Here is a 21472-nt window from a genome sequence, read left to right on the forward strand (position 1 = left end):
GTCAGCAGAGTTTTCCAGGCAGAATTTTTCAGATGTAAGCAGGAAGGAAAAGCCGCAAAGGGGACAAATGATGGGAAATTGACTTTGAAATGTTTGATATAAATCCAAAGCTACAATACAAAACATCAAGTTGGCCAATCGCATATCTCATTTCGCTGTCTCTATCTCAAAATGTGCCCATGAGTTTCTTTGCCTGTAAAATGATCAGCTTGACTGGAAGAAGATGCAGAGCTTTATTCAAGCAACTACACCGTCTGAAACATGACCATGCAGAGGCACTAACATGCAAAGAGACAGCCATGCAGAAACACTGAATTTCCCCCACAGATGTGACACACCGGCTATCAAGTTAAAGCCAAAAGTTAAGCACAGCCGCAATGAGTTTTGCTGTTTGCACAGAGGAAAACATGAGCTAAGAATGTTAGTTTCTGATAAACTGCGCTTACACTGTCAAAAAATGTTTCTGGAAAGTGGAAAATATTAAACATGACAATCATGTAAAATGAACGGGATTATTTAAGGCAAAAAAGGAATTCTAAGAAAAAGGTAACATACCTTCACTACCTATTTAATATCAGTAACATGCACTAGAAAACTTTGATAAAATATTTGTACATGAAAAAACCCCCAACACCTATAGAATCTACTGAAAAAAAGTATATAGTAAAGAAACAAAACAGAATCTACTCCATGGATTATAGAGTAACATTTTGCAGGCTGGATTGGATAGATGTAAATCACATGTATTTTGGGTAAAGAGTCCCTAAATTAAAACGCTGTGAAGTACTTATGTAAAATAAATAAAGTTTAGATCACATTTCTGGTTATATCCATTTATTTACTGGAATATAATCACGCAATAATCTGCATAAATCAATAAGGGGTCGGCTCTCAAGGCCTGTTCTGGTTGCCTCCAACAACATGTCCACTAAAGTCTTAATTATCACTACTGTTGCTCTCTCTGCCTGGAATGCTCAGAACTACTTCACCTCGCTATTTCCTTCTCTTCGACTTCACATTCTACGAGTGGGGCGTAACTACTAAGAACATTAAACATAATGCCCTTGATTTCAAGCTTCGGTCTTCACAAACTCTTCCTGCAGGACAGGGGTCACGAACGTGGTGCCCGCGGGCACCAGGTAGCCTGTGAGGACCAGATAAGTAACTTGTGGGGCCGTTCGAAAAATAGCTCATCAGTGATAGGACATTATGATTTTCTATGAATGTTATAAAAATGATCATTTAAAATGCAAACGTGGGCAGAAATCTATGAAAATAATGAAAGTAATGCCTATAATATTCATGTTTTCTAATTATTGTGAGACATTAACATAACCAGTATCTGAAAATGAATATCAGTGGTTATCAAAAAGAACATACTAATATTATTCCAGATAATTTGAGCAAATGTATTAATTTAGATATGCAGTCCTTTGCACTAATGAGTACAAAAGAAGGAGCTTTCACTCTCACAATGGTTGGTGACCCCTGCTGTAGGAAAACCCCCACTCCATTTCTATTCCTCACTACAACATAGTAAAATAATTTTAACACTGCTACCGATACTAATACACAGGATGGGCCCTATTTTCGTGCCCAGCGTTAAGTTGAGCATAAAGCTCAGTCTAACTGTTGCGCATGTGTGGAGTTTTCTTTCTTTTGTCATTTTTGTCGCCACACGCAGTTACAAAGGGATGTTTGCGCTGTTGTGGGGGTTAACACAGACATCTTGCTTCCCAGCCATTCCGTTTAAATTCAGGAGAAGCACATGGTCTACATGGCGGAAGCATAAACGGACTCACTGGAGTCCATGCAGGAAATCGCTGCACGCAATGTACCTTTGTAAGGAACTGCAAAAAGATCTCCACTTGCGGATGACGTAAAGTTGGCCGCTGAGAGAAGGCCATTTGGAGACCTCCTTCCACAGCTGATCATGCTCCAGTGCGTGAAAACGCCCCTGTCATCCACAGGAGAGAATTAAAAAAATATATGTTAAACATGTTAACATAAAAAAAATGCGTTCAATGAATTGCCTCCCACAATGAGTCACAGGGTTCAATGCACTCTGCTGTGATTTTTATCAATGAAGTATGATTTCAACTACCACACACACATAAGCGGAGCTCAAAATTTCAGTGCCAACAACAATTCACCAAAGTCGCATTATACCGCCTGCCCCACAACTTATATCTGCTTTTATCTGGTCAAATGTTTGACCAAGTGTCGGCCACCAAATTGTCAGGTGTGCCAGGAACATGAAAAAGAAAACGTCCTCGGTGCACCGGAACGCCCAGCGTGGCGCGGCAAGGTCTGCCAAATTCCCAAACCCGGTAAAGCACCTGCATAAAATCAAGATACGCCAGTTTTTTACATCATAGTCCCAACTTTCTAAGTCACTCCTTTTGTTTTCTGCCAGTGGACATGATATTTTTCTCTCCTTTGTCTGAGGTTAAGGGCGCCAATGGCGGTCGATGTTAACTCAGGCTGTGACCAATCTCGTATGAAATCCTGGGGATAAACGCTCATAATAATAGCTTTCTACCCACATTCTTGCTGCTGGAGGCTGTAAATTTCCCCAGTGCGGGACAAATAAAGGATATCTTATCTTAATTGTTTCGGAAGGTTTAATGCTGGATGCCTTTCCTGACACGAAGCTGATCAGTTACACAGGCTTGGGACCGGCCAACAGTTTGCACTGGCCTGTCCCCATTAGTTGAGTTCTGCATAACTCAAATAGGTGTGGGGGGGAGTACATGTCACCTTACTGCCAGATTTTGCATTTGGAAGCAGCAAATGCTACACTTTGAAAGCTTGCCAGCCAAGCTGCCATGTCTACTTGAGACACCGACACCGTTTAAGAACCTCTTAGTTTCAACAAGATGGCTTCATAAGACTGACTTGATTTCCATGAGGGTGCTGAAAATTTTTCTAAACTCTAATAAAACACCACACAGCAGTGCAAATTTCAGCACCTTCATGCCTTCATGTCAAGAATTTTCTCCGTATTTACACTGCAGATTTGGATAACTCAACCACCCCTTGCTGCTGAAATATCATATCCTTCAAAAATTTCCCATTGCGTGGGCAAATAAGAGCGGCCGGCCGTTTGTTGGACAAATACATCTATTGATTCGTGTGCTCAATAGAAAACACGACACCCTGCATCATGGCGGCTGGGTTTCAAATTCAATGATCATTACTTTTGATCTATGACATCAGCTATGTGCATTGATCTCCCCAGACAGCATGATTTATGACACAACGTATGAAGAAAGGGTAAAAAATAGATCCCATTTCACTTTCCACTTGCAGTCATCCATTTTCAGGGCTGCATGGAAATGTACTTGAAAGTATCTCAATTGTAGAGTCTGCGTCTCCTCCCAATCAACTACGTGCCTGTGGCCTGCTCACTCTTATTCAAGCAGCCTTTAAGAGCCATCTGCTGCTTAGCATCCAGCAGTGGGCTCACACCTTATTTCTGCGGAATTTTGCAAGGTCCATTTCCCTGATGGAAAACACAGATGAAGTTTGGATGTGTATATGATCCATCCAAAATGGTTCTGTGCACTGTGGATTTGTAAAAGGGGGAAAAATGTGTCACATAACACAGTGCAGATGCTTCAAGCATTCACACCTTCTCAAATACCCTGTATTTTTTTTTAATCCTTGTCTACATTCATTACTGAGTAACTACATGCTGCCTGTAGAAATCTGTTTTTTTTCAAACCCGCCACTAATGTTGAATAAAACGAGTGCAATCCAGGAGAGAATGTACAGTCCAGCCACCTTCTCCACCACTGTCTTGTTCGAGGTTGCAGGGAAACTGAAGCCTATCCCAGCTTGCTCACGGTGAGAGGCGGGGGCTACACCCTCGATGGCATCACCTGTCAATGGCATGACTGCCAGAAGGTGAAGATGGAGGAGATTCAGGTGACAGGCCAGCGCTCCGAGCAAGGTGGAGGTTATCCAGGACATGTTTGGAGGTGGCTCACACTGACCCAGACATGCTTACCATCGGCTCCCTCAGTCAGAAATATGGTCAAATCTAGCTGGGAGCGTATACATGCATTCGTCGCTCAAACTCAAATCAAACCAAGATTTTGGGCGTAAACACCGGCGCATGTTCATTTTTGTGCCGGGGCAAGTTTGGTTGAGCATTTGGGGGAATTTTGCATACCGCACTGTGCCAATGAAAGACCCCCGGGGCAGCCATCAATTTGGTGACAGGAAGTCGACGAGACTAGTTGTCGCGCAGGTGGTGTAACCCGATTTTGGTGGATTTGATTGAAGCGCAGTCAGACAGATTCTGCACCCCGATGATATGTGCAGTGGATGTCATCGTATTTCATTCAGAAATATGACAACAGCATACATCAAACCCTGTGAATCTTTGGTGAAATACATGAATTGAAGGCATTATTATTATCACCGTTATTATCCGTATATGATCGGTCAGGCTGGAACGCGGTCTTCACACAGCAGTGATCCGTGATCTTCCGCAGGTCTGCTTGCATTACACGTATTTTTTCGCGCTCCGATCTTCTGCATCGACTCCTGCAAGTCAATTTCTGTTCCTGCAATGTCAAATGCTGCGTGCGCCTCGACTGTCCTGAATTTAAAGGAAATGAGGGAAGCCATTTCCATTGGCTGCGAAACAAGCCGGCTTGTGTTCCCTTCCACAATGGTGCAAACCCCATCCCCACCTGTCTCATTGCGCCCATCTATTAAAATACCAGAAGAAAGAAAACTCCACCCATGGGCAGGGTTAGACTGCAATTTGTACTAGACTTGCATTGGGCATGAAAATAGGGAATATTTCATTCATGGAGATCTGGTATGTGATTATTTCTACCACATTGAATTATGAGTCATTAGCATGGAGTTTAACGCAGGTTGTAGGTGGAGAGAAAGTCTGGCATGCGCTTGCAGACAGATCAGACACACCGCAATGCCCTTTATGGTTCACAGCCAGCCGCTTGGGAACTGCACTGCATAAGAAGCTTGTGTCGAAGATGAAAGGAACCATAGCGCGCAAATACATTTGGCCTAGAGAGGAGAAAGAGGGGACGAGCCTGTGGAGACGGAGAATGATTCACAGGGTGGAAAAAGAAAGAAAAAAAAGAGTGGGTGTATGGGAACAGTGGGAGATTTACACTGCGGTGAATGACAATTGCTATCAGTGTTGAGGGAAGTGAAACGTCACAGCTTCTTTTTTTTTTTGCATGTTGATCATTTACGTGTCAAACACACACACACACACACACACACACACTCTCTCTCTCTCTCTCTCTCTGTGTACTTGTGTGAAATCAGCCAGCAGAGCTGTGACTCATCAGTTTGAGTAATACTCCGTCTGTAACGTTCTACAATTATACAAACAGAAATTGCTTGTCTCAAAAGAACAAGAGAATCAAATCATGACAAATACCAGCCGAGAATAGTTAAACAAACTGTGCAAGTCAGCTTCGCATCATTAAAAGTACAGCGTTAAAAGGCAGTTACTGTTCGAAAGGTTTACAATGTTGATGTTGCTTGTTATTTTCCACGTATTTAGCGTTTCTATATGAAGAGCAGAGTTACGCCATCATATTTGCGTCCTATGAGAAGCGCGCGATGCATTTTAGGTTCACTACCTGTCGCACAGCAGTCATTAGTCAGTCTGGACAATTACAGCGCCATTATAGGATGTGTTCAGTGCTGCAGTAATTGTGGGCGTCTCTGAACCACAAACCACATACACACACACCACATTCTTTTATCATTGCAACCTGTGCCTGTTTGCGTGTACACCTGCAATTGCGCACCTGTGCCGTTCCGTTTGTGTCTGCAGTGGGATTAAAGCTGCCAAACCACATCTTCACTTTCTCATTGTGTTCTGACAGAAACCAGACTGCACCTATGCAGTCCAATCTCCAACAGTTACAAACAAGAGCTATAAACATTTAAAAGCAAAGTCAGGAACTAAACAGTAGCTTAGGATACAAATACTAAAACAGTGCAAGAATAACATGATTTAAAAAATGCTTTGTTGGACCGCGATCAAATGTATCAGGAAAAGTGTGGGGAAAACATTTGGATTCAAAAGCATTTATACTCGACCATGACTTCACTTTTTTTTGTCATCTTATTTCATTTGTGTGCAGCATAACAGTTAAATGCTGCATTACCATATTTGCTTCGAACATTGAAGTCTTTTTTTTTTTTTTTTTAATACCCCAGGGAAAGTGGATGGAAAATAATACGGGACATTCTCGGAGCTGTAGCTCACGAAATGAATGAATACAATTTTAGATGATTGTATTATATACTGAAAAAGGTTCTCAATCTCACCTCTTCCCATCATTTTTACTTTCTCCCATATTTCAAAAGTACATTCCACATTCCATTTCTCCCACATTTAATGTTTGGTTCATTGAAGGCTTTAAATTGTCAATAGGTGTGAATGTGAGCGATAACTGTTGTCTCCTGTGACTGATTAGCGACAAATCCAAAACTGTGACAGTTAACTACTCATTGCAACAATAGAACATGAAATGTAAAAGCCAAAAAGCAGTAGTGCACATATCCACAAATACACAAAAGTTCACTCGCTGCCAACACTCTTGGCTACGACTTGCACCCTAATTAACACCCTACACCCATATGTCCCTGGAAGTTGTCAGATGTTTTACTTACTGAGCAATTAGGTAAATACAGAAAAGAATCCTGGATTTGCACCTTCATCCCGACAGATTTTAATGAGCCCACACTTGAATTAAACTTGAAATTGTACTTCATCCTGCTGACAAAATGAGAAGATGAATGACAATTTCAATCAAAACCTGGCCTCATTATTTTTTTTTTTGTGGGCATTTAGTAGACTTTTTCACAATAGACATTTCACATAATCAAAAGGCCGTGGTGGAGAATGTGCCGAAAATCATTATTCAAGCCATTTTGAATTGCTGTGTCCTGGAAGGGAAAGCGAATGGTTTTACTCAGCTGCAATGAGAGATCGCTTGGGCTTTGTTATCCAGAAAAACAGGCAACGCCATGGTTATATGTCTGAAACTCTGGTGCTGTGCAGAAGTACGTTTAATGGCTCAGTTGAGGCAAGTGGCTCATGACCGGGGGCCCATTTATTTCAGTCTAACATTTGGACTCGATGGTTGCTTCCTGCCTGACTGCCTTGTATGGTGGATTGCTCATTCATAGGGGTGTGCATCTCTCCGATAAAAAATGATTCAATACATATCTTCATACATAGGGTGTAATGCGATTCAAGAATGGGTTATTTTAAAGTGGAATGAAACGATTTGCTTTGATTCAGTGGGATTATGTTTTGATTCATGATTTGGTACGGCTCCGTTTCAGAATGGATTTTGCAATCAGTTTCTTTCATGGAGAGTATTTCTACACACACACATATATATATATATATACACACATTTATACACACACACGCACGCGCACACACACACACCGTGCTACGCATTGCAATGATGTCATCAGGACCCAAAAAGATCTTATCTCAATGCTTCCAGTTTCATCAGCATCTCAAGCTCATTAAACACGCTTCCAACCCTGCGATTTGTAACAAAGGGAGGTCACAGGTGGTTGCCATTGCAATCCTTTCATCTTAAATGGTTTGTGTTTCTCTCTTGAGCCTTATTGGCAGCTGTGTGATCAGGGAATGGTGGACCATTCCAGTCATTATGATCAAGAGCAAGGTGCGGTCCCACCTGGCTGACAGCTCCTCCTTCCTCCTCCATCTCGCATCAAATGCCCTTAATTTCCTGGTCCCTGCATGCATCTGTTACTTTCGGCGTGTTTCTAAGGCAACACGGAGACAATCTCTTTGTGCTCGTGTCAGCACGCATAATGACATCATCCGTGGTTTAAGAGCCTGTCAATTATTTTGCCTAAGTAGCGATGGGAAAAGCTCCGCGGTGAAACCACAGCCCGTCATTTAACTCCCATGATGACAGTTGTCACATGAGCTTTAGAAATCTTCCTGGAAGGTAAACAGCTCAGATGGAGGGAAAGGACATAAAAGACACTCTCGGCGTCTTTGCATATTTCTTTCAATGGAAATGTCAAATCACTTTTAGTGCCTGGATTTGAGGGTTCAATTCATGTCTGGCTGTCGAGTGTAAAGTTTAATATCAGGTTAATGGCAGGAAAGAGATGGCATGTTTACACAAGTGGTCCTGTGTTTCCTGTGGGCCTTTCAACACACACACACACACAGAAGCACAATGACACCGAGTGGGAGGTGTAATGCCATCGACTTGTTTGAAATGTGCTCTGATTGGTCCACTCTCCATAATCACATCACGGCAGCTCAAATCCTTTGAGGTCTGCCAGCTGTTCCGTTCGACAGCTTTAATAATATTTTCAAATCTGACATCTGTCTTTTACATGCAAATCATTGACCGCACGATGCTGTGTCACTGCACAAACGTGTATGCGTGTTTGATGTCCTTATATCTACATCTTCACAACTTGTGATAACTGGGTGCATTTTCCACTACCAAGCATTTGAATCTAAACCAATAACTGTTCTAATGGATAATCAACGCAGCATTTAATGTGTACTTACTTGAACCATTGTTACTGATCTTTATTCCACAGCACCAGACACTTTAAAGCGCTCAAGGACTTCTGTACAATTGCACACTTACTGTACATTTGCTCTACAAATACTGCTACTGGTCACTTTAAAACGGTGCAATGATTTTCTGCACCAACTGCACAACTGTTATAGTATTTTATTCTACCACTGATCACTTTAGCTCTGCTTGATACTTTGCACATTGTTTCACAGCTGTCATTGGGTGATACCACCGCACAACAGTACCCTGACATTACGGAATGTCTTTCCATACTTATTGTCAAGTCCTTTTATCGTTGTTGTTTGTTATTGATGCTGCTAGTGTAGCCTGTACTACCGGAGACAAATTCCTTGTGTGCTCTACATACTTGGCCAATAAAGATGATTGCGATTCTGATTTAAGTGAGCAACTTTAGTTAGTTAACACAGTTTCTTATTATCATGCACAAAGGCATATGCCGCAATGGTGAAAAACATGCTCATCTGTTTCAGAAGGGTTGTATCAAGCAAAGAAAAAAGCACTATGAACGATGCTGATGGCTGAATCTGCTAAAATTGGCTTCAGAGCTGTCCAAGGCATTAGAATCGGAATAGTTGTGAGTCATCATGTTTTCCAGGAAATGATGTGATTGGAAAACAACCAAAGTGCAAGTAATATTTTCCCACACACGATGTGAAAAGAGCTCAAGGAATTGTTACTGAACAGCTGCATGAGCTTAAGCGGGAGGGGAAATCATACAGTGAATAGGGGGAAATTTTCATTTTGCAGGGAGCCATAAAGTTGGGACTCCGGAATAATAGATTTCTTTTTTTTTTTTTAATCAAAAAACAGCAGGCTTCAAGCTGTTTATTGGCATTTTCAAATCAAGTTTACTGTCAAACTGGAGGAACCAGCTTTGACCGTCTGTTTATGTGTGGGTATCCTCTTCCGGCTCACCTCCCGTGTCTCGGTTTCATTTCGTGGGGAGTGTGACCCGGATACTGAGTGCGAGGGTTGAGCGCTGAGGAGCAGATGGGGAAATTTCAATGAGCTGGAAAATCCACATCACGAGAAAGCCTTCTGAGCAGAGCAGGGATGAACCCGATACAATACCTCCCTCGTGTGGACATTTCAAAAACAAGCGACAACGTTTGCACCGAGAGTGAAACGGGGCCTGGGGAGAGCTTCACATTTTATCGTGATAAAAAGAAAAACGTGCAAGCGCTAACACACGCAATAATTACATACATAAATAATAATACACAGTATAAACGCCGCGGCAGGTTGAGTGAGTGGTTAGCGCATTGGTCTCACAGTGCAGAGGTGGACGGTTCGATTCCGGTTCCGGCCTTTGCTGCGTGGCGTTTTCATGTTCTCCTCGTGCCGGCATAGGTTTCCTCCAAGTACTCCTGTTACCTTCCACATTCCAAAAACATGCATGGCAGGTTAATGGAACACTCTAAATTGCCCACAGGTGTCAGTGTGAGTGCGGATGATTGTTCGGGGGGGGGGGGGGGGGGGGGGGTTGCTGGAGTCACATAAAATTCGTTTAGTAAACAAACAAAAAAGTCACTGAAGGGTTTAGGAACAAACCCACAATCTTGAGATCGGAAGACGATCACTCCACCTCATCGTGTTTGTATCGTGCTGTGACTGCAAATGGAGACAGCAAAAAAGAAAAAAGTGTGGCATATTATGAAGTGTAAGATACGACAACGGACACAGTTGAACAGTTGAAGCTGTACATTCAGCAAAAACGGAAACGTATTCCTCCGAGAAAGCTTCAACAATTAGTGCTCTCAGTTCCCAAATGTTTATTGAATGTTGTCGATAGAAAAGGTGATGTAACACCCCGGTAGAGTAAACGTGACCCTGTCACAGCTTTTTTGGATCGTGTTGCGGACAAAAAATTCAAAGTTAATGATCATTTGCAACCAAATATATATCCATATATATATATATATATGTGCATATGTTTGAACATTAAATGTTATGTATTTGTGGTGTATTCAATTAAATATGTTGAACATGATTTGCAAATCATTGTATTGTTTGTATTTATGTTTAACACAACATTCCACCTTCATTAGAATTGGGTTTGCAGTATTACCGGTTTTAACATTGTAGTGACTTACATGAACATTTATTTTATATTTTTTTAAAAAGAAAAACGGGGCTTCTATAGCTCAAAAACTTGACGCGATCGAGAAAAATAAATCAGTTTTGGATTCCACAACCAAAAATGAGCTACGGAGATCTATCATACGTACTGTAACTCTCCAAAATTGTGGTCCCCAGTATAGTTATTGCAATATTGGTCACTTAATTTTGCTCGATGACTCTCCGCACCCCTTGCAAAGCTGTCAACGTTCCGGTATTACTGCACAAATTGCTGCCCTTACATTTATGTAAAGACTCTTTGTACTTATTGTATATGTCTTAAGATGTTATTTGGGTTTCAGTTGCTTGGAACTGTACTTGTGTGGCTCAAACTACCCGAGACAAAATCATTGGTTTTTTTGGTTGGTTCTTTGCTTTTTACAAACTTGGCCAATTAAGATTATTTTGATCTCATGGCGACAGCCGGTGTAAAAACTCACAAGACTTCCTGGCACTTACAATGAATTTAATGGAAAACCAGAAATTAAAAAAAAAAAGATGTATGTGTATAAAAACAAAGCACTTTATTACAATTAGGCTGGAAAAAAACAATGAAAACACAACTACTTTACAAGTACAAATGTTTCTTTTTCACTGATATTTACATTTTCTTTGACATCAATTTAAAAAAAAGGATTCATGAGGAAACCCAAAGTACTAACATACATGTTTACAGTGTATTTGTTGGAATAAAAAAACAAACTAATAACTGAAGGAACGTGCACTACTCTCCATCTAAACACGACAAAGAAATTTGACATGCAAGGGACTATTTAAGAATACACATATTGAACAACCCCAAATCAATACACCTCAAATGTCCGCTAGGGCTGAAGGCCAGACAATGACTGCGTTGCGCTTCAGAGGAAGTTCTTGAGTTCATTTTTAGCAGGGTTATTTTTCTCTTTGTATTCAAACATTTAGAATTTCATGAACAAAGAAGTTTGAATTGCGCCAGGTTGGACTTCCAAACAAAATGCTATTTAAATATTGGAACACATATCCCGACAGACAGGATTGTGTCTATATGGTTGTTATGGGTGGAGCTCTGCAAAAGATGATTAGTGCAATCCGTCTGCACTGCGGGGAAATACTTGGATTGATTTCACTCGCCCCCTAACTGCTTCCCCCGCTGGGCTTGGCAGGTGGTTTGGCCCTTATGCCTCCCTGGCGAGCTTGACCTTTGGTAGGCTGTTGGGACTGAACGGGCTGGGGCGCAGAGGATTCTTGCTGGGCGGGGCTGTGGGCGGGTGGCGTCTGGATCTGCGGCGAGGCGGCCGCGGTGACCACCTGCTGTTGTATCAGCTTCTGTTGAACAACTTGAGCTGTGGTGGTGCCAGCCGGAATCATCTGCACCTGGGCGGGCGCTGACGTGGTCAGCGTTACGGTTTGAGGCTGCGCTTGGATCTGAGATGGATGAAGGAAGACGCATGCTTAGACACTGCACTCAACACCTGCCTGCGCTTTTACACAAGCAAACATGAGCTCTCAGACACACACGTTTGCTTATTTGGTTCAGTCCAGGCCACATGCCTTGTACGGTTTTAAACACAAATACACTAACTCACACACGTATGCTGACAAACAAGCACACACCGTTACGCAAACATACAAACACAAATACACACACGCTCTCTCCAATGCACGTACATACTCAATCTGACTTGCTCTAACACGCGCACTTACATTCACCCACTATTAACGTACTCACGCTCGCTCGTTCTAACATAGACGCAGACAGCCACCTCATTCTCTCACTCATTGCCTTGCTCTAACATACACACTCGCTCTAAAATACTCATTCTAACTCACTCACTCACACTCACGCAGACGCCATCTTGAATGAGGCATCTTACCTGCTGTGGCGAAGACACAATTTGCTGAATGTTGGCCACAGTGGGCGGCTGCTGCACTATTTGTGGAAGCTTTGCCACCTGCTCCAAAATAATAACGACGTCAAACGTGAAAACCACATAAAGGGCAAAAATACCCAAAAAGTTGTTCACACATGTTATCCTGAAGTACCTGGATTTGCTGAGGTCCTGTAGGTTTCTGCGTTTGGGCAATGGATGTGGTAAAGAACTGGGGCTTGATCCCAGGTTGAAGTTGAGTGGTGGTAGTGTATGTCACCTTTTGTTGCTGTTGGGTGGGCTGAGCAGCCTGCACCGTAACCTGCTGCGTCCCGATCTAAGGAAATTGCCATAACCAAAGGTATGCATTGGATATGAGAAGTCTACACACCCTTGCTCAAATGCTAGATTTTCTGTGATTTAAAAAAAAATAGACAAAGATAAGTCATTTCAACTCAAGGGGAAAAAATGAACTTCAGTGAGAAGTAAAAACAAACGAGATAATGTGGTCACACAGGTGTGCACACCCTCTAACGGAAAATGGGCCTTTGATTCACCCCAAATTTTCAGAAGGCTTTTCCTGACACTTTTGGAGTCACATCTGCAGACTGCCTCCGCATTAAAAGGGTAACTAACTCACTGTTCAAAGGTATCAGGTAGGAGGGAGGTAAAAAAGAACTCCGAAGGCCTTAATTACCAGGAGTGGGAATTCTGTCAGTTCCTCACTGATGGAAGCGCCCTTTGCTGATGAATAATGAGAAACTTAATTTAAAAAAAAATCAAGGGGGACTAAGCACCGACAGAAGTTTGTTTTCGTCTGTCAGTGTAATTAGAACTAACAAAGTCAAGTAGATGGACAGGCAGCCACGAGCATGCTCACGCTGTACTTAATAATTCAATAGATTGGCAACGAGGTGTATGTGAAATGTATGTCAGTGTATGTGTGTGTAAAGATCTTTGGGCAGACAGACAGCGTGTGATATCGATACACTGATATAGCGCACGGCATTTGCCATTTTTAATCGCATTGGATTTTTCATCTGTTGGATTATACATTTTCTTTTCTTTTGGACTGACAGACCGGTGAAATTTACTGACAGAAGTGTGTTTAAAATAACAAAACAGACTGATGATTACCGTTTGGTTCGGCTTGAAAAAGGGATGGATTGACAATGACAGACAGGTGCCCAGGCCGCACACAAATGACCGACCAGAAAAATTGAGTAAATTGCTCAGCTCTGATAAGTACCACAGGATACGAGGAAGACAGCCATCGTCAAGTGGGAAAAATATGGCACAACTGCGACATTACCCGAACTGAACATCTGTCCGAAACGAATGATGAAAAAGAAAACTGCCAAGAGGTTGACAGTGATATTGAAGTCACTGCAGGATTTTCTGGCAAGTACTGGCAGCATAGTATGGCAGCATAGTAAATATGACAATAATCACCCGTCACGTCTGGGCTTTAGGGTAGGTGGCTTTACCTTACTAAGGGAAAAAAGAAAACGTACTTGAAATCTCCCAAATGCATATTGGGAGGGGGGGAGGGTGATCTCAACTTTTGGCGCAAAATTCCTCAAAACTACGTTGGGCACAAACACAACACTGCTTTTTACAAAATAAAGTTGAGGTCGAATTTTTGGCTGACAAGTTATTGAATCAGTTTCAAGCCTTTGAATTGTATCGTAAGAGATCAGATCATTTCAAAGAAACCAACATCGTCTTTGAATTAAATTGTCTACTTTGAAGCATGATACTAAGTGAATCGTTGATAAAACGAATCCTTAAACTCCTACAGGTTACACTTTATACAATCATGTTAGTCCTTTAACTTCTCTTGTCTTTAAATGACAGTGCTCTTTTTCCTTTTCAAAAACATGTTAAAAAAAATGTTTCGGGCAGGGATGCATTAATGGAATTTCTATTCAGTTCAACTGGAGAAAACTGACATCGAAACTTGGTCATGGAACAAATGAAAATCATTTGCTAGCACTAACTAAAGCAGACGTGAAGCACTGTATCAGCAGAATCTGCGTTGCTTAATTGATGCAGACCTTGTTTACCTTCTGCTGCACCGTGGCCTGTCCTTGTTGTGGCTGCCCTGCCTTCTGCTGGGCTGCTTGAACGGCCGCCTGCTGCTGCTTCTGCATCTGAAGCAGCTGCTGCACCTGCATCTGTGGGAAGGACGGTGTCAGCACAGGACCACCTGACCAAGGAGAGAAAAATGGATTTAGAAGCCGGTGGGTGACAGATTGCAAGCATAATAGGCCGACAGCGTCCTGAGTCTGAAACATACCTGTTTTCTGGGCTTGGCCAATGGCCACACTGATGCCAGCTACAGTGACCGGCAGTGTGGTGACCCCAGCAGATGACACCACAGCCGGTACGGAGACAACGGGAGGCTTGGTGAGGGTCATCTGGGCCGTCTGGCCTGCCTGGGCTTGAATCTGACCCTGGGTGGGTACTCGGGTCTGCGACAACAGATAGAATGCATGATGTCACATTAGTGCGTGCGAGCGTGTTCCATGCGAAGGTACTCATGTTACATCATTTGCCAAATACAATCAATAGGACATTACATAATAGAAGTTATTGAGCAACAAAATGAGGCACTACCAAACTTCAGCAAAACTGCCCCCAGGATCAAAGTTGGACGGGAAAGACTGGGTAACTCTAAACAAATCAAGGACAAAGGTTGGGAAAACTAAGCACAATCTTCACAAACGATGACTCGACACCAACCACGACGGTCCATGTGGAGAACGATCAATGAACCATTTCCTTTAAGTGGGTTAACTGGATCCTTATTTAAGGAAGCAAATGATTCTGCTCTCTAATGGATTAAGTTTTGCTGCGGCAAAATAAATGATAATGATCTCAGTTTTAAAGGTGAAATCAAGTCTAAAATGTCATTTGCTTTTTCTCTCCGACTAGTTGGGGGGACAGAACTTATTACTGCAAAGAACATTTTTGACTTGAGTTCCCCTTTAAGTACTTTGCTGGCCTCTGTACATCATTACAAATCCCTTTTAAAGGTGTTGGGAGGGTGCTTTGCAAAAATGATTTGAGGATTTTCTATCTCCTGCAAAAAGAATAAAGCATTAAAAGAATAAAAGCATTTTGGGTTTAAAAATAGGCTGTACATTTTGGAAATATGTGTGCTCCCTGGTCATTGTATTGCCCGCAACTGAGTTGTGCTGGTTGTTTTAGATGTTGGGCCTCTAATCGGAGCAGATTCCATCAGTTCATGCAACAATAAGCTTTAGTTAGGCTGGAGCCGTCCTAACCATGTCTGAACGCATAAAATGACCTGAATGAATGAGAATAATCACATGCACGACATAATGCAAAATGACACAAGCTGCCAAAGTGACAAGACACACTTTATGCCAGCATCAAAGGATGAACTCTGAATGTGATTTTCGTGACATTTTTCTGACTGGAAGGCCTGATGAGAAATGGACATTATTGTTGAGTTAGCTGACTGACAGTTTAAGCAGAAAAGACTACGGCTGTATCAAAGTACTTTTGTCTTACTACTTTGAGTGTTCAGTATCATGACATCATCAGATGATACGTATCCCTGTGGATGACAGAGCTCAAGAGTTGGTTGTGTCACTAGTTTTACTAAAGGTGTGCAATACGGACAAAAAAATGACATACCAATACAGGGAATTTTGCATCCCCATAATGATTTATATCCCGATATAGCATTTTTCCTGAAGATTGCAAAACAATCAACATTTTCTGGGATCTTTTCTTCATTTCTTATTAAATCCCTGTTCTATACAGACCACACAATAAAATAGAAATGATCTTTATAAAAACAAAAAAAAATACAAACATCCAGCTACCAAATAAATCCAATGGGGGAAAAAAAAAGAAATCCCAATCACGCAAGGAAATTATTTATTGGGGGATAGGAAATGACAGTATTCCTCTCGCAGTGATGAGAGAAATCTAATGATAGATGGATTACAGACGGAAATGACCTTTCTACTAAATCTAGTGCAATGCATGGTTATATTGCCTAACTCCACATAGAATAAGATTAAGATATCCTTTATTTGTCCCACATTGGGGAACTTTACATATACTGTATATAAGAATAAGAAACATTTACCAGTCTGGCCACCTGGAGGTTGGTCACTGTGGTGCCGGTCAAAACAGAACCAGGTCTTGGCGCCGCCACTGTTGCTAGCTGAGGACTGGCTTGAGCCGCTTGTGTCGGCTGCACGTGGGCCTGCTGGGCACCTGCAGCTTGTTGTCCCTGAGCTGCGGCTGCCGCGACAGCTGCAGCGACTTGCTGTTGCTGCTGCTGTTGTTGTTGGAGCTGCAACTTATGTTTGTGCATCTTCAATAACTCCTGTCAACACAAAGCCTTATCGTTAAACCCCAAACCCTCTATTATTTTCATACATGTCAGAGCAATCTTAAAATATATATATATATTTTTTTTAGTTCTGTTTTACCTGGGGTTTGCTTACAGCTTTGATCTGAGGAGAGCCAGCCTGCTGCTGTTGAAGCTGTTGTTGCCGAAGCATCTGCAGGTGAGCCGGGGTGAGAGCTTTTCCTTGTGCAAGCTGCATTCCTGTAGCTTGGAAGAGTACAGAACTTTGAGATCAGTCAAAGAGCATGAAATACGGGAAGGGAGGGCTTATTTTTCCACAAATCTACATTGTCCCCAGATAATGAGTTTGCAGCAATGTCATTCGTGCAAACAGTACAGCGAAGAAACACTACTACCAAATACGAAAGACGGAAAAAAATCTATTAAAATCACTGCAATAAACTGATGAAATCTATTAATTTCCCAGCCTTATTGGAAGGGTTAAAAATATGTGATTCTGAATCCACTTCATTACCTGGTGTGACTTGAGTGACAAGTGGGCGAGTCTGAGCTTGGACTGGGCTCAGAGTGGTTGAAACTACAGCAGATGCGGTTACTGGAGTAACTGCACGAACACCCTGTCCTGTAGCTATGGCAACCACTTCAGCAGGGGCAGCAGCTGTAACGGCTCTTTGTTGTGCGTGGACCACCTGTGCTCCGCCGGCTGGACCAGCAGGCTGAACAACAAACACGGCTCATATTAGGACATCTTTTTCTACAGTGTGACATTTGTGTCATCATCATGACTCACAGACAGGGTGCCTGGTATGACTGGAGATGCCAGACGTTTGTTGGCTTGGAAGGGGCTTGGAGGCACTCCAGCAACCGTGTTCACAATCACATTTCCCCCAACAGCGGCTGCAAGACCAGTACAAGAGCAAGAAATCAAATATGGGAAATGCCAAATGCTCTTTCGGTGAATCAAGTGTCTACACACCAGCCTGGATGGTTGTGCCGGCTGTGGCATTTTTGATGGCTCCAGCCTGAAAAAGTTAAGAGATAAGAAAACCTTTATTTGTCCCACACTGGGGAAATTTGCAAGGTATGTAAAGAGAGCTGCACGTTTTGGGTCTTACTCAAGGGGCCAATTGTGAAGGAGGATTCATGAATTGAGTCTCACCAGAACAGTTGCATTAGGAACTGCAGCAGCTCCAGTCACTGTGGCAGCCTGTGGGACCTGAGCCTGGGCAGCAGCAGGGGTCTGGGTCTGGCTAGGTGTAGTCTGGCCTTGGGGAGCTCCAGCCTGCTGCTGCTGCTGTGCCAGCTGCTGAGCCTTGATTAATCAATGAAACGGGTAAGAATAATTTGCACCGCTTAATTTAAAAAACTGACTTTTTTTTTCGATTTGAGAGTGATTGCTGCATATAACAGAGCTCTTGAAGTATTACATTAATGATTGAACGAAATAATCATTTTGTTGTCGCAGCCCTACAAATCATCAAATATGGAAAGTCTTCATTTGTCTGTCAATAATTTGGACAATTACCTTTTTTTCTTTGGCGATCCTCTCGGCACGTTGAGATGCCACCTGAATGGGGGGAAGGGGCTTGTCGTAGCTTATCCCACTGTTTGAAACAAATGATTCTTACGTTTTGCACCGTCTTGTTAGATTCACGTGGTAGAAGATACATTGCAACAGAAAGCCTACCTTTCTGCCAAAACTGAAGCATGTTTGGGATTCTTCTGGAATGGATTCATGCCTAACCTGTAAGCGAAGTGAATTTTAATACCTGTACATTCAAAGATTTCAATCAACACCGCAATGGAAAAATATGTGAAGCAAAATGCCTTTCCCTCCGCATATTTAATCATACATTCCTTAAGTTCTTTCATTCCCTTGACTGAATCTGTACTCACAGAGGCTTGATGGGCGGGCTCCTCTTGCTCGCGATAATTTTCATGAGCTCAAAGCGGCTATTGTAGAGCTGAATTTGAGTGGCATTATCATCTTGTGTGTAGATCTGACAGGTCCTTAGAGGACGGCTGTTCTTAGACTAAGTGTGAAAGACACACACCACACAAAAAAACACGTTTAGTGAACCTAATAAACCAAGAGCATAAAAAGAAAAAAGAAAAAACCCCAGATATAGCACCTTGTAGATGCTCTTTGTTTTCTTCTTCGGGTTTGCCTCATACATCAACTGAAAAATAGTTACAGATGTTTGTTAGAAAATGACACAAAGTAGTTTGATCGTACAGTTGACCAGACAGGACTACCTTGCCCTCTTCTCTGGGAATGATGACGTTCTCGTAGCGGTTACGACACTGCTTGGGAGAGCGATAGATGCGACTGCAGGAGTTCACAACATCACTAACCAAATCCCAGTTGGGCGTGTGAGCAGGAGACACAATCGTCAGATTCAGGGGCAACTCGAGTAGTTGTTTCACAGCCTGCAACAAACAATTAGTGTTGACGTTTGAATAAGCATAAAACTTCACTGTCTTTTACCTAGTTTGCACAAGACATTTCCTCAGGAAAGAGGGTAGTGGCGCGAGTACCTGAAGCAGAGCCCAGTCTTCACTGATGAGCCACTCGGGGTTGTCCTGACCAGCCTCCATGGCGGGTTTAACCAGTGAGGGCAGAGGCTTGGCGAAGGGTGCCTGCTGCTTGAGAGAAAAGTTCTTTTTCTGGTCTTTCCCTTCTCTGCGAACCTTCAGCATGCTGGCTTTTTCGAAAAGGGAGCGTGGGGGAATTACTGTTTCCCCATGGCCCTTCTTCTTCTTCCTAGCGGCTGCTGAAAAAAAAGGTTTGTTTGACAGGGTACAATTTAGCGGTGAAAGAAGGCATTAAAATGCTGCAGAGAAGCTGAGGCAAATGTAATCTGTGAAGCTTCTTCACTAATTTATTCTGCAGTTATTAATTTCAAAATCTTTTCCACCATTAAGGTGACCTTTAATCTGTACATACAGTGAAACTCCTCTAGAGCGAAACCTACATGGGCAAAAATACCCCCTTATGTGAAAAAATCTTCATGCATTAACACAATTCCCATTCTCCTGCCCCCCATACGACGAAAACCCTCCTGTTGCGTTATACGAAATCCTTTTCTCTGCTCCAGCCTCGCGAAGACATTCACTACAACGAAGTCTTATCCAACAGCGACCTCTACTGCTTCGTTCGAAAAAGGCAACAGCAACCACCACACTGGTTTACATAGTGAACGATGTTTATTTCGGTCACAGCTGTGAGTTTCCTGGACTCAACATACTCATAGCTGCTCTGCCATTGGCTTACCGAGCATCATCCTGGCCTCCGATTGGCCATGAGGGACCTCGCTGTCTATGTGTGTAGATACTGAAGCTAGATCCGTAGAATCCGATTAGCTGCTCAGAGTAAATTGCTTATGGCTCGACGGACATTCAAATAAACGAATGTTTCCTCGAATGTTTAATTGTTATCATGCTAAAAACACCCACGGGACGCTTCGTAGTCCTCGATGGCCATAGTTAGCTCTCGAAGGCTAAAAACCGTACGCTAACTGGAGCGCTAATGAGAGAGAAGCGCTCCAGTTAGCATAAGGTTTTTAGCCTTCAAGACCTAACTATGGCCATCGAGGACTACGAAGCATCCCGTGGCTGGCTTAAAAGTTCATTGCATGCCAGGAAGTATTTGTTATTGTTAGATTCAGACGAGGATGGACATTGCATTGCTAAAATGGCTACAAAACGGACCTTTGGATGTCAAGAAATTGGAGATCCAAGAAATTGATGTAAGTGAAAGTGAATGCTGATTGTAAATTTCGCAATTTGTTTCTCTTTTTTTCTTACTACACTGACAATATGAAGTGTCAAATAAGTGTGTGCTCATACTTATGCACCATTGGAATAAAAATAGAGTACACAAACGTTTGTGTGTGCGTGTACACATACATTTCTGTGTGTGTGTGTGTGTGTGTGTATGTGTGTGTGGGCTTACATCTGAGATCAAATTTGCTACAGTTAAAAAATCCCTGTTGTGAAAAATTTCTTGCTGCAAACATGATTTCGTTGTTGAGGAGTTTCACTGCATCAACAGATTTTTTTTTATCTTTGAGAGGAAGGAGGATGTGGCTGTGTTCATAACTAACCAATCACATTCAAATTCATGTGTAAATGCTTGTAGCAGACGTGTGCACATTTTCAGCATGACGTCTTTGATCACTGGTTAAAAGACATTTTGATTTGCTCCTCTTTCATCTATAACTGCTTCAAACAACAAAGTGTATGCAGAAAAAGTGGTTAAGATTGGACGACTGTCTATGTCTTATGAGTTGTGTTGTATTACTGTATTTTCCGCACTCAAAGGCGCACCTTCAATGAATGGCCTATTTTGTATTTTTTTTCATATATTGCACGCACTGGACTATAAGGCGCAAACTAGAATACATCCACTAGATAGAGCTACAGCCCTTCACCTGACTCATGACCACCTCCAAAAAACGCAAATTAACGATTACTTCAATGAAACTACGAAAATTGAAAATACAGTAATGCATCAAAACAGAAAATCTATATAA

The 21472-nt window shown here is 42.3% G+C and overlaps 1 protein-coding gene across 7 annotated transcripts in view; it reads right to left on the reverse strand.

Moving 5' to 3' along the window:
• Positions 1-11182: 11182 nt before the first annotated feature.
• Positions 11183-21472, reverse strand: part of ep400 (E1A binding protein p400) — a 30494-nt gene continuing 20204 nt past the window's right edge. For 2 of the 7 annotated variants that reach the window (XM_086111238.1, XM_086111239.1), the window contains 17 exons: positions 19476-19711; positions 19194-19367; positions 19070-19117; positions 18834-18970; positions 18625-18681; positions 18463-18541; positions 18097-18249; positions 17914-17959; positions 17728-17834; positions 17452-17653; positions 17059-17183; positions 16710-16952; positions 14883-15057; positions 14650-14792; positions 12759-12920; positions 12590-12667; positions 11183-12140 (listed from right to left, as the gene is read on the reverse strand). In XM_086111238.1, the coding sequence (XP_085967364.1) occupies positions 11850-12140; positions 12590-12667; positions 12759-12920; positions 14650-14792; positions 14883-15057; positions 16710-16952; positions 17059-17183; positions 17452-17653; positions 17728-17834; positions 17914-17959; positions 18097-18249; positions 18463-18541; positions 18625-18681; positions 18834-18970; positions 19070-19117; positions 19194-19367; positions 19476-19711 (2456 nt within the window). In that variant the 3' untranslated portion in view covers positions 11183-11849. Of the gene's footprint in view, positions 12141-12589; positions 12671-12758; positions 12921-14640; positions 14793-14882; positions 15058-16709; positions 16953-17058; positions 17184-17451; positions 17654-17727; positions 17835-17913; positions 17960-18096; positions 18250-18462; positions 18542-18624; positions 18682-18833; positions 18971-19069; positions 19118-19193; positions 19368-19475; positions 19712-21472 lie in introns of all 7 variants that reach the window. The other 5 variants (XM_086111234.1, XM_086111236.1, XM_086111237.1 and 2 more) reach the window with 5 other exon arrangements.

This window comes from Hippocampus guttulatus, chromosome 5 (genome assembly GCF_054856545.1).
Source record: "Hippocampus guttulatus isolate MCC_2025c chromosome 5, RoL_Hgut_1.0, whole genome shotgun sequence".
NCBI lineage: Eukaryota > Metazoa > Chordata > Actinopteri > Syngnathiformes > Syngnathidae > Hippocampus > Hippocampus guttulatus.